Source organism: Giraffa tippelskirchi, chromosome 1, assembly GCF_054371585.1.
Source record: "Giraffa tippelskirchi isolate mGirTip1 chromosome 1, T2T-mGirTip1v1.2.pri, whole genome shotgun sequence".
NCBI lineage: Eukaryota > Metazoa > Chordata > Mammalia > Artiodactyla > Giraffidae > Giraffa > Giraffa tippelskirchi.
The window spans coordinates 422,221-437,819 of NC_137275.1; the positions used below are offsets into that span (position 1 = coordinate 422,221).

Here is a 15,599-nt window from a genome sequence, read left to right on the forward strand (position 1 = left end):
GGACCTGGGTCAGCTGGTAACTGCACATGCCAGGGCAACCACTGAAATCAGCCAAGAAAGGACGGATAACTGGTAAGGTGAGAAAGAAGAGAAAATGGGATCATAGAAAAAGCTCAATTAAAACCACAAAAAATAGAAAAAAAATGGAAGACAAAAAAAACCCCCAACAAACTACGAACAAAAAGCAACAAAGACTAGAAAACAGACAGTTGTTGTTCAGTTGCTTAGTCGTGTCCGACTCTTTGCAACCCCACGGACTATAGCACTCCAGGCTTCCCCGTCCTTCATTATCTTGCAGAGCTTGGTCAAACTCATGTCCATTGAGTTGGTGATGCCATCCAACCATCTCATCCTCTGTCATCCCCTTCTTCTCTTGCCTTCACTCTTTCCCAGCATCAGGGTCTTTTCCAATGAGTCAGTTCTTCACATCAGGTGGCCAAAGGATTGGAGTTTCAGCTTCAGCATCAGTCCTTCCAATGAATATTCAGGGTTGATTTCCTTTCGGATGGACTGGTTGGATGTCTTTGCAGTCCAAGGGACTCTCAGAGTCTTCTGCAACACCACACTTCAAAAGCATCAATTCTTTGGCACTCAGCCTTCTTTATGGTCCAGCTCTCACATCCATACATTACTACTGGAAAAATCACAGCTTTGACTAGATGGACCTCTGTGGGCAAAGTACCGTCTCTGCTTTTTAATACACTGTTTGAAGCCAGCTTTTTCACTCTCCTCTTTCACCCTCACCAAGAGGCTCTTCAGTTCCTCTTCACTTTCTGCCATTAGGGTGGTGTCATCTGCATATCTGAGGTTACTGATATTTCTTCTGGCAATCTTGATTCCAGCTTGTGCTTCATCCCTACTAATCCAACCCCAGGCACTGTGGAGACACAGCGGGCTGAGCTCCAGCCCAGCGCAGTGAGCCGGGACCCAGCAAAGTGAGCCATGCGGACATCCTGGTTCCCGACGCGTCTTAGTTGCGTTCGTACTACTCGGGTCTGTTAACATGCAGCGCATTATGCCCAAAAGACAGTGCCATCCCTTCAATTAAAAATACTTCATTGCTGAAAAACGCTAACCGTCGTCCAAGCCCTTCAGCAGGTCTCACAGTAATGTCGAAGGCCACACACTGATCACAGATACAACACACACGATAACGACAAAACATCTGAAGCATTTCAAGAACTATCAAATGGGACGTGGAGACACCCAGCGAGCAGATGCCACTGGGAGAAGGAGCCCCCGGACTAGCGGGCGTGGGGCTGGCACCAGCCTGCCTGGGTGAGACGCGCAGGGAAGTCAGGCTCTCCTGTGCCAAGAAGCCCTTTACACACCAGCGATCCACTACAGCAGCACACACTGTCAGAGGAAGTCACACACACACCCTAACGATGCTGCCTACCTAGGAGCACGCAGCCGAGCCTCCTCTTGTGTTTACTCGTACTGTGTTTGGCTGTTTAGTCACTAAGTCGTGCCCAGCTCTCTGCAACCCCATGGACGATATAGCCCGCCAGGCTCCCCTGCCCGTGGGATTCTCCAGGCAAGAATACCGCAGTGGGTTGCCATGCCCTCCTCCAAGGGATCTTCCCAACCCAGGGACCGAACCTGCGTCTCTCTAGTCTCTGCACTGGCAGGCGGGTTCTTTACCACTAGTGCCCCCTGGGAAGCCATTAACCTTCATGCGCTAAGTTTCTCAGTCATGACTGACTCTGTGACCCCTGGACTGTAGCTCACCAGGCTCCTCCGTCTGTGGGATTTTCCAGGCAAGAATACTGGAGTGGGTTGCCATTTCCCATCTCCGGGGATCTTCCCAACCCAGGGATCAAACCCGGGTCTCCCGCAATTGCAGGTGGGTTCTTAACCAACCGAGTCTCCAGGGAAGCCCATTATAATCCTATGGATAATAGTCATGAGTCACACAGTTGAACGTCTTTACTCCCAATCAACTCCCACATTCTCTTGTTAAACAAATGTGCTCTTTGAAAGAACAGAGAACTTTTAAGTCAGTTAAATTTATTAATCACTTCTCCAAGGCTTGTATGCTTTTCATCACATTTAAGGTCTCTTTCTTACTCTGGTGTTATACAAACGTCCTCCGTATTTTATCAGCTTTTCCTAAGGAACAGCTTTTCATGATCAGATCTGTTAGCAGATCAAATCTACTGTACCTTACTATTAGACAAGATCCAACGTTTTTCTTTTTTGACACATACCCATGATCTCAGCAACATACACTCGTTAATCTGTTATTTCCTTTAGGCTCACAGCTCATGTTTTATACCACCCCTCCCTAAGTACGTGTCATGGGTGAGTCTAAACACATCTAACAACAGATGCTTGAAAAAAATTGGCACAAAATAAGGTTTGTCTCTGTTTTTATTTTTAAAAACATTGCTGGCAATTCTGGGTAGTGTGAATTTTGGGATCAAAATCTGTGGCAACAACGTCAGGATTTTCCTTTTTAAAGCAAAGACTTTGGAGATGAACTGCGGAGCGACATGACCTCTAAAACGTGAACTCCCCCAAACTCGAAGGCGGCCGACTTACCCACTTCAGTCTACTGCTCCGGTCTTCCTCACTGGCGGGGAACTCCCTTTGCAGGTCCGGCCTGGGCACGGCAGTCAGTCTCACTGCCGCACACCCCCGACCCCTGCCTGTACCGTGTGGCCACCAGCAGAGGCAGCCCCTGAAGACCAGCCGTCCCGAAATGGACCGCGAGGTGGGTAACACACCACACCCTCAAGGACCGCTCAGCGTCGTGACAGGTTTACTCCCGATCACACGTGAAGCAGACACGAGCCAGGACAGCTGACGCCCTTGGGTGGGAGAGGGGGTGGCTGCCTCCTGTGCAGGGGGTGAGCAGGAGTCCAGCAAAGTCCCCAGAGGAAGGTCCAGGTGCGTCAGAAACCCAAACGTGCAACCACAGAGCCATCAAAAGCTACATCTCCAATATACTGAAACACTGACAATGTGTCTGCTTTTTCCCCCTGGCTGCGCCGTGCGGCTTGTGGGGTCTGGTTCCCTGAGCAGGGACAGAACCTAGGCCCATGGCAGTGAAAGCATGGAGTCCCGGCCACGGGATGGCCAGGGCAGGCCTGCTCTACCGACAACCCGGGCAGGAAGGGCCTCCACAGCAGAAGACACAGGGCGCAGAGGGACTGTGGACAAACCTGTGCCGAGTGACGCCGGCAGCAGGCGTGGAGAGAGGGCCGGCTACGTTCACTACGTTCACAGTCTATAGCATACGATACAAAAGTCAGCAGGACAGAGAAACACCCATCGCGAAAAAGAGCAAAGGCTGAAGCAGCAGTTCATGCAGACACGTGGCCAGAGGTCTGCATCCCAGGTCCAGAGGCCGCGAGGCTCCAGGGAGGGTGCTTAGTGCTAGGGCAGCTGGCACAGCCTGGCCACTCGCCCCGCTGCCCCTGTGAGGGGCCAGGGCACCAGCACGGGGGGTGGGCAGGTCAGACACACCAAGCTGGGAACTCAGGGTGCCTGGTGGAGGCGGCCGTGAGGACCTGGCGTGTGGGCTCTGGGACGTGTGGACGTGTGGGGCCTGCGCCTAAAACCCCTGAGAAACTGACAAGAGAGCACAGCCGGGCGGGATCAGGGTCAGGACTGCAGGCCCGAAGCCCAGGGCGGGGCCGCACACCCCGAGAAGAGGCCCGCCTGCAGCCCAAGAGCGGAGGGGCCCTGACTGGACTCTGCGCCAGGCCTGGAGGCAGCTCCTGGCGAGCTCAAGCACTGTGGCCACTGTGCTCGTCTGACCCACAGGGCGAAGGCCGTTGCCTGGGGACCATCCGCTCACCTGGGGGTCGAGGCCCAGAGGCCCAGGGTACACGCCCCGCACGCTTGCGACCGGTGGCCGCAGGGATGCCCCCTTCCCCGGCCGGCACCCTGAGCTGGGTCCCCACATCCAGGTCTTGCCCTGTGTGGGGAGCGGCCTCCCTGCTTTCAGAGAGGACCTGAGGTCCCGTCCACCCGGTCCTGGCCCTTCTGTGGGGAGTGCAGTAACAGGCCACAATCCAGGGCCATCACTGTTTCAGGTCTCAGCATGGAGCCCCCAGACAAGTGCACTCACGCCAGTACCTTCAACCAGCTTCACAAGCACCAGGGCATCCTGGGCAGGAGGCGGTTACCCGCCTGGCCCTGGTGCTCAGAGGGGCTGCCAGCAAGGCTGGCCCTACGGGCGTGCACCTCAGCCTCGTGGGAATTTGGTTCCTCTCTCCTCGGCAAGGCCGAGTGGCTTCTCTCAAGTCTGCTGGCTGCTGTCGGTCTGCTGTTCCCACCGGGTCCACTCAAGACCCCACGACAAACCCCACTGGGAGGAACACCAGAGGACGTGCGGCCGTGGGCACCTCGTCAGCGAAGTGCAGGGAGGGCTGCAGGCTGGAGGGCGGCCGCCGCTCGTGAGGTCAGCACAGGCGGCCGATGGGGGCGCCACGCAGTGACCCCCGCCCGCCCACCCACACCCCACCCAGGCCTCTGGTCTGCACAGAGCCCCGGCCCGCAGCGACCGTGCCGTCTCTGGGGAGCCAGGCACCAGACAGAGAGACATGCCTCTGACCTTCCTGCTGGTGATGAGGTGAAGCCCGGGCACCACAAAGGGCCACACCACGCAGGAGTGAGCAGGCACCCTGCCCGGCCCAACCCCCGTGCTGGGTGGACACTGAGCTCCTCTCATCCCATACGGCACGTCAGAGACAAAGCACTGGGGTGCCACAGGGTCCACCAACAGAACACTCACACATGCACGCACACGCCAACTCACACGTGCATGCACACACAGGTGAGCCCCTGCCTGTGTCCCCAGCAGCTGTGGACATACAACAATAACCACGGCACAGACAAGACAGGCCTAAGGCCTGCGTGGCTGTGTGGGGGCTGCACCACCCAGCGGCTCACAGTACAGACCCACAGGCCGCCCCTGCCCCAACGAGGCAGGTACACGTCAGACGGAGCCCGACTCGCCGGCGGCTCCCTGGCCAAAGCCAAGACCTCTTGGAGGACGGCAGGAGCCGGCCGCGTGCATGGCTGCCGTCTCTGCGGACAGGGCCCCCCTCAGGAGAGAGGCGGCCCGAGCCCGCGTATAGGGTCTCGTGCACACGCCCTCCAGCCTGAGGTCACGTGGGGGGCCAGGCTGACGCTGAGCACGCACGCTCCCCCGCCGTAAGTGCGGGGTCTGCACGTCTGGACGCACCCCCCGCAGCGAACCCTCGCGCCTGTGTGGCCTCACTCACCTGGCGACGGACTGGATGACCTTGGAGGACGTGTCCCTGAGGTTGGTGAAGAGCCGCTCGGTGCCGCCGCGCAGCAGGTCCAGGAAGCCGCCGTAGGGCTGCTCGTACTCGGCGACCGCCAGGCCTGTAAGCACAGACAGGCCTGTCCAGCACCCCGGCGCCCACAGCGGCCCGTGTCCCCCACCTGCGACCCACGCCCCGGCACAGCGGTGACTGGTGACCAAGTCCGGTGTCCCCACCTCGTCCAGCACCAGAGGAATATTCAGCCGGGTCCCCTGGGCCCTCCTGCGAGGGCAGAACCTGGGTGCGTCTGCAGGCCAGAGCCTCTGGGTGCGAGGTGGGTCCCATGTCCCAGACATTCACCCAACTCACTCCCAGCGCCAGCTGGGCACCAGCAGGGACCCCGCCTCTGACAAACACTTGCTGGAGCCCAGCGGGGGCGATCAGGCTGATACGCAAGGTACGAACATGCCCAGAGACAGAGGCTGCAGAGGCATGGGGAGGGGAGGGGGCAGGAGCAGGGCTGCGTGCAGCGCAGGAAGGGCCACGGCAGCCCCCGCCCTACTGCTCTGCAGGGCAACAGGCCCCCAGCGGGCACCCTGATGAGGCCGGAGCAGCGGCCCACGAAGGCCCCGAGACCAAGGTCCACAGCTGTACTGCGGTTGTGAAGGCAGAAGTCGGTATGAGAACAGAAAGGAGGATTCACACATGCCGGTGCAAGCGAGGCCTGTGGCCTCTGGATCCGGTGGCAACGCGTGTGTGACACCTATGCCAGCCCTTTCCCAGGCACCCCATATGCATGTGGGGTGTCTGTCTAGGCACCTTGAGGTGGCCCCCCATACTGTGCCCCAGGGAGGCAGCTAAGCCAGAGCCACACTGGTGGACAAGGAGCCAGGACACAGGCCGGCCAGCTGAGGGCATCACCCCCGGAAGGGATGAGCTGCAGGATGACCCCGACAGTGAGGTGGGGACAGCCCTGGAGACACAGGGCAGAGGTGTATCTGGAAACTTCCGGGCCGGCCACACTCAGGGCTGGCTGCACCCACCCCCAGAACGCCAGCTTGGGGTACCCAGAACCCCCAGGCTCACTGGCTGATCAAGAGAAACCCTCTCAGCAAACACGCCCGAGCCGTGAGCCAAGTCCACCGGCCCCCCACCCCCTGCCAGACCCACCTCCCCGCCACCAAGCCCTCCTCATGGTGAGCGGACGCGGCCCCGGTGGCCCCCACGCAGCCGCCCTGCTCGCTCACGCACCTCCTCCGGGGCCACCCCCGGGGTCACTGCGGGCGGGCCTGAAAGCACAGCTGCATCTGACTGGGCAGGGGCCATGCACACCGGAGTCCCCCAGGGGCCTGAGGCGGAGGCAGCCCCACAGGCAGGCCCTTCGGAGCCCCTCGGGCGAGACGCGGGCTCAGAGGACCTAGGCTGCCCCCCCCGGGGGGGGGGACAGCAGGCACCCGGCTTCTGGCCCCCTCGCTGGTCCTAAGCCTCTGGCCAAGGGACGGCCCTGCTGAGTCTCGGGGCGGCTCAGGAACCGTGAACTGGGGCCCGGGGATACTCACCTCCCCCACAGCCGCTGCCTGTGGAGCCGGGAGGGGCCGCGTGCCCGTAGCCTCCATTCTGTTCCAGGAGCTGGAAAGGTGCAAACTCAGGTCAGGCCAGGCGCTGGGGACATGTCACCCGCCCAGGCCACCCTCCTCCCCTTGACTCATTACAGAACCACAAACGACCCTCAGGGTCTCAATGAGTCCTGGACCCGAGGACTGATCCGTGGGGTCACCCAGGCACACGGCTCCGTTCACATCACTAGCAGCAGCCGTGACCCACCCCACCCACCAAGGCCACAGGCCCTGCCGTCAACAGGACCCAGCAGGGGGACCCGTGGAGGCTCAGGCGGGATGACCGGCACGAAGCGCAGCCGCAAAGCACAGCGCATGTCCCGTGGGCTGAGCCCGAGGCCGCACCAGCTGCCGTTGCAACACCTCAACCGCCCTGGAGACCTGAAGCAGCCCTGCGACGGGCCCAGACTGAGCCCACTCGAGGGCCGGCCTCGCGCTCACCCTGCCGGAGCAACTGCAACTCTGCGTCCGCTCTCTATAAGCTACGCAAAGGTTGAAGCTTCTTGTGGAATCTCAAGGGGCATTCTCGCTTTCAAGTTAACACGTCACGTTAGACTCAAGAAACGCCGTATTATGGCCTCTATGGTACGTGATGCACCAGAAGTGGTCAGTGATCAATGGAATGCTCCACGGAGTCTCAAAAATTTAACACCCACAAGGCGGGAGGCACACGTGTCTTAGCTCAACTGTGTCATTTATTCAGAAACTTCATTTTGTTGTTTCATCAGCTTCCCGAAAACACGGGGCATCTCCTGGAGGGACTGCAGGCTCCACGCCACCTCAGAAGCTGCAGGGAACGTGCTCTGAGGCCGCAGGCCCAGGCCCCGGGGAACGCGCGCTGAGGCCGCGGGCCCAGGCCCCGGGGAACGCGCGCTGAGGCCGCGGGCCCAGGCCCCGGGGAACGCGCGCTGAGGCTGCGGGCCCAGGCCGCGGGGAATGTGCGCTGAGGCTGTGGGCCAGGCCACGGCACACAGAGCGCCTCTGGCTCGGGCTCCTTCCCCACGTGCTCCTGCCTATCGATCCAGCCCAGCCTCCCCCTCAGTGCTTTCCTGGTCTCAGAGTCCATCGGGGCCGACGTGCCCACGCTGCCCCGAGGACTGGCTGACTTCTCTCCCCACAAGGCCCCGGGCAGAAGAACCATGCAGGCGGGTTGATGTCTGGCCCTCAGGCCCCAGGTTCTGGAAGCGCTAAGAGCAGCACGTGCTCATGAGCCCCAGCGGAAGCGGCCTGCGTCCTTCCTCGGGTGCGTCCGCCCTCCCTGTGGAGCCGTCCTCCGGGGCACACGCAGGCTGGCTGCCCCTGGATCATGGCCCCAACACCCCCCGAGACTTGGCCCACCCGGGGACCCAGGCTCTCTGGAAAGACCACGAGGCAGCCCAGGCCGACCTCAGCGGCCCTCTCCTCCTTGCCGCTGGCCTCTATGAACCTCACCTGCTCGGAACCTCTGAGCCCTGCCCCGGGCTCTGTCTCCCAGCTCCAGAAACCCCACAGGGTAGCACACTGCCCCTCAGGCGACCCCGGTGGCTCCTCCCTCCGCAAGAGCCAACTGGAGCCAGACCACCTGGCTCTAAAGCAACACAGTGTCATCACGAGCAGCACGTGGAGGCCCACCTCGGTGATGGGTGACTTGGGGTTCACGTTGCGGGCGGCCGCGATCTCCTGGAGCTGGTTCACCAGCTCGGTGACTGATAGCCGCTCCTCCGGGTTGACCTTGAGCATGGCACCTACGGCAGAGGCAGAGCTCATCCTGAGGGCGGCCGGGCTGGGGTCCCGGGCAGGCAGCACCCCTGCTCTGCAGGGCGGTGGGCCCTGGAGGCCCGTGTCTTGCTTACACTACTGATTTTAAAAGCAAGCGGGGAAGGACGACGTGAGGCAAGATCAGCAGGAGCTGCCCCTTGGGCCGCGTGCTCAGGTGGGGGTGTGCTGTGGTGGGACTTACGGATGAGGCCGTGGAACACGGAATAGCGCGTGTCGTCGGCGGGGATCACGTACTTCCCGTTGACGATGCGAAGCTTCGCCCCATCCTCAAACGGGTGCTGCCCGAAGCAGAGCAGGTACAGGATGCAGCCCAGGGCCTGCGGAGACAGGGAGGCCTGCCGGCTCTGACCCGCCCTGCCTTGCCCACTGGCCACGGTCCACACTCGCGGGGCACAGAAACCAGCCAGGTCAGAGGGGCCAACAAAGCCCAGCCCTCTGTTCTCTGATGAGAAGATGCTTTCGAGACACCAAGCTCCCACCCCAGGGTGGGATCTACCACCAAGCGGCCGTGCTGAGGGCAGGCAGCGTGACCTCCTCCGGGCTCGTGCTGAGCGCCAGGGTCGAGTCTGGGGGCTGCCGGCCCCACACCCAAACGCCGGCCCCACACCCAAACGCCAGTGTCCCCTCCCTGCCTCCACCACGGCACCTGCCACAGGAGGACAGAAAACCGAGACTGTCCGGCACGTTGAGGGGAGTGAGGCCCGTGTGGGGCCCAGACCAGGCCAAGCCCTGCCTTCCACCTCGCGCATGCAGTCCTCGGGCTGGGATGGGCTGAGGGTGTCCACTCGGAGGCGACCAGCTCACGCATGTCAACCAGTCTCCACGCACCAACACAGGGATCCCCCCACAGCGGGACCGTCGGTCGTGGGCCTGCTGGGCCTGGACGTGAGCCCTGAGGCGGGGGGTTCAGGGCCCCCGAGTCCTGCTCTCAGGGCACCTCGGATGGGCAGGAGCGGTGTCCCCAAGCCCCAAGCCCTAACGCTGAGCCAAGGGTCACCAGACACCCGCTCAGTCAGGCCCGTGCTCAGCGTACACAGGGACCGCCCTCCATCGACGGGAGGTGTCCTAGAGGACGTGGCCTAACCGCACTCTGAGACCCTGTGAGGCCTCGGGCCCCATCACAGCTCTGGCATCCCCAGCTCAGAGCACAGCTGCAAAGCCACCTGGAAGGCCCAGCACTGGCCCCACAAACTGCGGCTCTGTGAACCCGCGCCTACAGAGGGGCTCTGACCAGGCGTGCAGGGACGACCCGTCTCGGGCCAGGGCTGGGCCACACCGGCATCTGCCCCTCAGCACCCTGCCATCAGCGCCTGTCCACAAACAGTGTCACAAGGGCCGCAGAAGAGGAGAAAAGAACCACCGGAGGAAAGAAAGAGCCAAGGAAGAGGAAGGGAAGCCGAGGGCCGGGCAGCCGCAGCCTCACCCAGGGCCCCAGGGGGCCAGTCAGGCTGCCCAGGCACACGGACCAGCCGCCTTACCCAGATGTCCTGCTTCTCGCCGATTGGGAAGTTTGAGTACAAGTCTACGATTTCCGGCGTCCTGTACATGGGCGTCGTGTTCCTGGTGATCTGAAGAGAGGAGAATGTGTCGGAGGAAAAGGCACAGGCCCGTCAAAGCTGCTGTGGCAACCCTGGGCCGCGGAGCCTGGCGCCTGTCAGGAGGCCTGGCCGGGGCAGTCACACGAGGCTCTGCACAGGGGGTCCTGGAGCGTGCTGAGCATACGGAGCCGGCACCACATACACGAAGAATCGGCAACCACGACTCCAGCACCCAGGAGGCCTCGTGAACCACTCACGGTGAAGGTAGGTGCGTGGCGGGCAGGGGTCGCGAGGCTTTGGGACCCGCTCCAGGTGCTGTGACCCAGAGCCCCAGGGCTCTCTGCCCACCCACCGTCACAGGACGTGTCTGCAGCCCTGAGACGCAGATGGTCCCCAGGGAGAGTGCAGAGCAGCTGCGGGGAACGGGTGCCAGGCCCGTGGCGGGCCTGGCTGCCACCTCGTGCTGCACTCCACCGGTGCGGGCTCCGGGGGCCATGTCTGCAAGCACATGCTCCCAGCAGAAGAGTGCAGTGTGAGTGTGCAGATGGCTGCCCACCCCCCCGGGGGGGGTCTATGCCCACTCAACGCCACCTGCTGTTCACAGCGGCTTGAACTCGCCCCCCAGTCTCCCCTGGGGCTCCTGTGGTCAACTGCCAAATGACCCTGAAGGCAGGTTTTTACGTGATGCTTTAAATCGCCACGTTTGGGATGTTTAAAGAGCCCTGCAGACAGACGGAGGCGATGGTTGCACTGCGACGTGGATGTACTTAGGGTCACTGGACCACTCACTCAAAAACAGTTATGGTGGGAAATTTTACATTGCATACTTTGACATCAAGAAAAAAGCAAGGGAAGAGCTAGCCAGCGCAGGCACGGTCGGCGGAGGTGTCCCAGGCCGCCACACTCACCTCCTCCTCCACCAGGGCCCGGCGCTGGGCGCTCCAGCTGTAATCTGGGTAGTGCGAGATGGTCGTGGCACTGCCAAAGTCGCACAGCTTAATGGTCCCCTGGTTACTAAGCAGTAAGTTTTCAACCTGCAAAGTTCCGGGAGACAGTCTGTGAGGCCCGGGTGCAGGCTTCACTGTGGACAGCAGGGAGCTGGGCCGGCAGGGGCCCAAAGGGCAGGCTGGCCGGGGGGTCTTCTGGGCAAAGGGGACACTCCTTTCTGACCAAAATGGGTGTGCGTACCTTAAAATGGGACATTCAGATAAACAAACAGAAGTTAAAATCCACCACAAATCAAAGATAGCTTAACCTAATAACAAAGAATATACACAATGAGAACCTTTAGAAAGCTTAGAAGATGAAAAAAAATTAACACACTGTTTAAAAGTCACCAAGCACATTAATAACTGAGGAAGAAACCTAACAAAACATTCAGAGACGACCTCTTATCCAGAAACTCAATCAATCAGACTTTAACACACAGGGACCTGGACTCTCCTCCTAACAGGAGGGCACAGACCTGCCCAGAGCTCGGGAGCCAGGCCCACCGCCAGCTCACTTGCCAAGGGGGGCTCGACACCTCCACTGGCTGGAAAGAGTCAGAAGACCAGGATTCCATGACCCAGGTCGGGAGCATCTTTACCAACCCATCAGCCAGGACGTCTCCAGCCTGTCAGCCCCTCTCTCGGAGGAGGGGTCATGGCAACTCCAACCAGAAGCGGACAATCTGAGCCAAACATTTACAGGCCGGCCTCGCCTCACTGCACGTCTCACTCAGGCAGGTTTCTGCCGGCCCCACGGCCACGAGTCTGTAGGCGCCTTTTCCCAACAGCATCTGCTCACTCTGCGTCTCCGTGTCCCCTTCGATAATTCCTGAAACGCTTCAGATGTTTCATCATTAGTGTATGTGTTGTTGAATCTGTAATCAGTGGCCTTCGATGTTACTATGAGACCCACTGAAGGGCGAGGAAGACGGTGAGCGTTTTTCAGCAATAAACTATTTTTAATTGAAGGGATGGACACTGTCTTTTAGGCACAACGCGCTGCATGTTAACAGACCCCAGCAGAAAGGCTAGCGGAAGGCACACACACCACCAGGGCCCGCCAAGCGCAGGCACAGGGACCGAGGTGGGGTGTCCCACGCAGAGACGGCCTCCAGCGCCCAGGGACGAGGGTGTCCTGGGACAGGGGCCACCTCGGCATGGAGCGGGGCCATGGAGGGCCACGCCCAGCGCCCAGGCCCTGCTCATCGAGGCCTCCCGAGACGGAAGAGGCTGAAATCATGACGCCGAGCAAACGGGCGGCGGGGCGACAGGAAACCCACGCTGAAGGGGACGCACAGCTGTGGCAGCCAGGGACGCGCACCCGGGCCTGACCCTCGTGTCCGGGGTTCCCCAGTCCTTCCTGCCTCTCCACAGAGTGCCTCTCAAAGACCCCCATGGACAGACCACAGGGAGCTCGGGAGGGGGTCCCCGCACGGCGCCAGCAGCCATGGACCCAGCACACGGGCGCTGAGCAGTCCGCCCCAGGCCGAGCTCTCTGTCATCCTTCAAGCTTTTCACTTTCCTGAGCCAAAGAGGAGCCCGCCACCTCCCGAGGTTCAGGATGCCCCAAGAAGAAACGGGAAAGCTGGCCACAGGCTGGACGTGCAGGAAGCAAAGAGAGGTTCCTGGGCAGGAAGGGGCATATCTGGGGTCTGCTTTTAGCAAGTCAGATCGGGGAGGGTAGAGGGGGCCTGCCGCCACCCTGAGCCGCGGCCACCGTCGGGGCCCTGGCTTTGCAGATGCCGGATTATTGTTAAAAGGAGGCCACAGACCACAGAAGACATCTGTAGCACGTTCAACTTAAAAAAGACTATTGTAAGAACGTACAAAAACCAACAGACAACAGAAAAAAGGCAAAAGACACCCAGCTAACTGGAGAGTAAGGACTCCTGATGACTATAAACACAGCAAAAACACATCATTCAACAAGAAAACAGAAAATCATGACCACGAAGCCCCCTGCCCCACCAGTGGCGGCACCAGGAGGAAGGGCAGCCTCCCGTGTGTACCACAGGAAGGCGGCAGCCCCGGGGGGAGGCGCGCCTGCCCAGCACCTGGCAGCAGGCGGGCAGGGCTCCTGCCCAGAGCAGCGCAGGGGACGTCACCTCCTCTTGGCTCCACACAGGGGTCCATGCCCACGACCGTTCACACCCTTGCCCGCAGGGGAGACCCCCCCCAGGTGGGGACAGGAGGGGAGCCCGCCTGAGCGCAGGCGGGCTGCTGGGCAGTGGGGCGCCATCGGGGTGCGCCGGCCCGCCGCGCAGTGAGCAGGGCAGGCAGAGCGGGAGGCGGCCCACCTTGAGGTCCCTGTGGATGATGGGCGGCTTCTGTCTGTGCATGTGCTGCACCGCCCTGCACGTCTGGTAGAAAATCTTCAGGACGGTGTCGCACGAGAGCGGACCTTTAGATTCAGCTTTTCTTAAAAATTCCACCAGCTGCCCTAAAAGAGAATCAAATTCACATCACCAGGGAACTGCTGAAGCGAGTGCCCGGGCCTACTGCCCTCCTGCGCCTGCCGTGGTGCCCTGCCCTCTGGCCAGCACTGGAGGCGGCAGCAGCCTCCAGGGGCCCCACGTGGGGTGTGTGATCCAGTCAGGATTACAGAGCCCTGGAGGGGAAGCCTGCCCCCCAGCAGCAGAGGCCTCCAACCACAGAGCCCTCGTGACGTAGCAGCTACAAGTACCACGTCCCCAACCGTGCACGTCCCGGCAAAGACCTCTGGAGAAAGGACCGCTGAGTTTCCTCAGGTGACAGCGGTCTTCTGCTGTTCACCTGAGATCTCAGTGGATACGTCCTCCACGCAGCACAGAAAGGATGGCCAGGCTCTGGGCCCCCACCCCAGGCCTCTACCCAAGGGGTCCCTGCCTCAAGGCACCCCTTCCCGTCTCTGTGGTGCCGGGACCTGAGTCCCGCTGGAACTGGCTGGCGCCCGGAGCCGCTGGCCCTCTCCACAGTGGCGCCCTCGCAACCGCGTGCTGTCTTTGCTGGGCCAGCTTCCCAGAACCCATGAATCACCGGCCTTGGTACCCCGACCCTGCTCTTGCCCGAGATGTCCCAAAGCCTCTTCCGAGAGCCCCGCCTGCACACCCCCATCCAGGGCCCCGGGCTGCCTCCGCTCCCAGAGGTGAGCTCCGCACATTATGGGACCCTTGGTCCCACTCGACGTGGAACCAAAGGGCAGTACCATACAGCCGCAAGGCCCCATGACCAGCACTCTCCCCACCCCCCTGCGACCCCACCCCCGCCCCCAGGAAGCCTTCCGGGGGCACGTGGGAACATGCAGGGTGTGGGCGCAGCAGGCTTGCAGGCAGGAGCCTGCTTCATAAGCTCACACGTGATGCTGTCTTCAGTGAGCAGGCACCTCTTTCCTGCAGGTGAAAGACAGCAATGCCAACCACCAGCTAAGTGAAGAGCCAAGTGCCCGACCTGAGCTGAGCACCCATACCCCACTGTGAGTGCCCAGGAGAGGCGCCCGCTAGCACGGCCAGTCCTGGAGAGGATCCCAAACACCGGCCTCCACGGGAGTCCAGGTGCCCACGCTGCTGGGACAAAAAGCACCATGCACCCCGGGTCCTGTCTTCTCCACCTGGGGTGGGGTCCCAGTCCCCTCCACTCAAGGTGGGGATCCTGTACTCCTGGCTCCTGCTGTGGTCCCCAAGACCCCTCCCTCCCGGCACCAATGCAACCCATCTCTGCTCTTTTTGCAGCATGACTCCCGCACTCACAGCCTCCGCCTTCTTCTTGGGACACTCCTCTGCAGGCCGTGACCCCTCGGGGTGCTTTTCTCCCTCCCTTCTGGGGAGCCACCTGCCTTAGCCTCCCCTGCTCTCCCCTGGCCTCATGGCAGCCCCACGCGTTGCCGGTGATGGATGGACAAGCAGGACGTCTGGGGGCTCCTGCCCTAGCTCTAGGCCCTCTGGCCAGTCCTCCATGCCTGCCGGGCCTCAGAAGTCCTGCCCAGCTCTAAGAGCAGTCTTGCCCACAAGGGGCCATCACAGGGCAGAGGTTCAGTGGGGGGATGAGAGGAGCCCGACCCTCCAGGCAGGGACCCTGCTTCTGCTGCCAACAGAAGCCTCACCTCACCTGGGGAGCCGGGCACCACTGCCCGCCCACTCGCCTGCTCTGCCCCAAGAAGTCGTGAGAAAGCACCGGCTCCCCGCTGCTGTCAGTGGACACAAGTCTTCCTCTCAGAACATAGCAAGTGCGACCGCCTTGAGCTGGTGAGGTCGCAGGCCCACGGCCCCGGCCCCGCCCACCTCCCCGGCCCCACCGGGCCACTTCCGGCCACTTCCCGACCACGGCTGCTTCCTGCTGCCTGATGGCCCCGACCGCGCAGCCGCCCCTTGGCAGCCCCAGCTCTGCTCTCAGCCTGGCACGGGGGTGAAGGGGTGGATGCAGCCACTCAAAGAGCTCCTGCCAGGCACAGAGCCACTCTCCTTGACGACCACCGCACCTCCA

At 61.4% G+C, this 15,599-nt stretch overlaps 1 protein-coding gene across 12 annotated transcripts in view; it reads right to left on the reverse strand.

Annotated features, from left to right (window-relative positions):
* GAK (cyclin G associated kinase) overlaps window positions 1–15,599 on the reverse strand; it is a 52,983-nt gene that overhangs the window by 20,935 nt on the left and 16,449 nt on the right. For 11 of the 12 annotated variants that reach the window (XM_081577329.1, XM_081577348.1, XM_081577323.1 and 8 more), the window contains 7 exons: window positions 13,439–13,581; window positions 11,061–11,186; window positions 10,093–10,182; window positions 8,796–8,931; window positions 8,468–8,580; window positions 6,800–6,869; window positions 5,238–5,361 (listed from right to left, as the gene is read on the reverse strand). In XM_081577329.1, the coding sequence (XP_081433455.1) occupies window positions 5,238–5,361; window positions 6,800–6,869; window positions 8,468–8,580; window positions 8,796–8,931; window positions 10,093–10,182; window positions 11,061–11,186; window positions 13,439–13,581 (802 nt within the window). Of the gene's footprint in view, window positions 1–5,237; window positions 5,362–6,799; window positions 6,870–8,467; window positions 8,619–8,764; window positions 8,932–10,092; window positions 10,183–11,060; window positions 11,187–13,438; window positions 13,582–15,599 lie in introns of all 12 variants that reach the window. The other variant, XM_081577254.1, reaches the window with a different exon arrangement.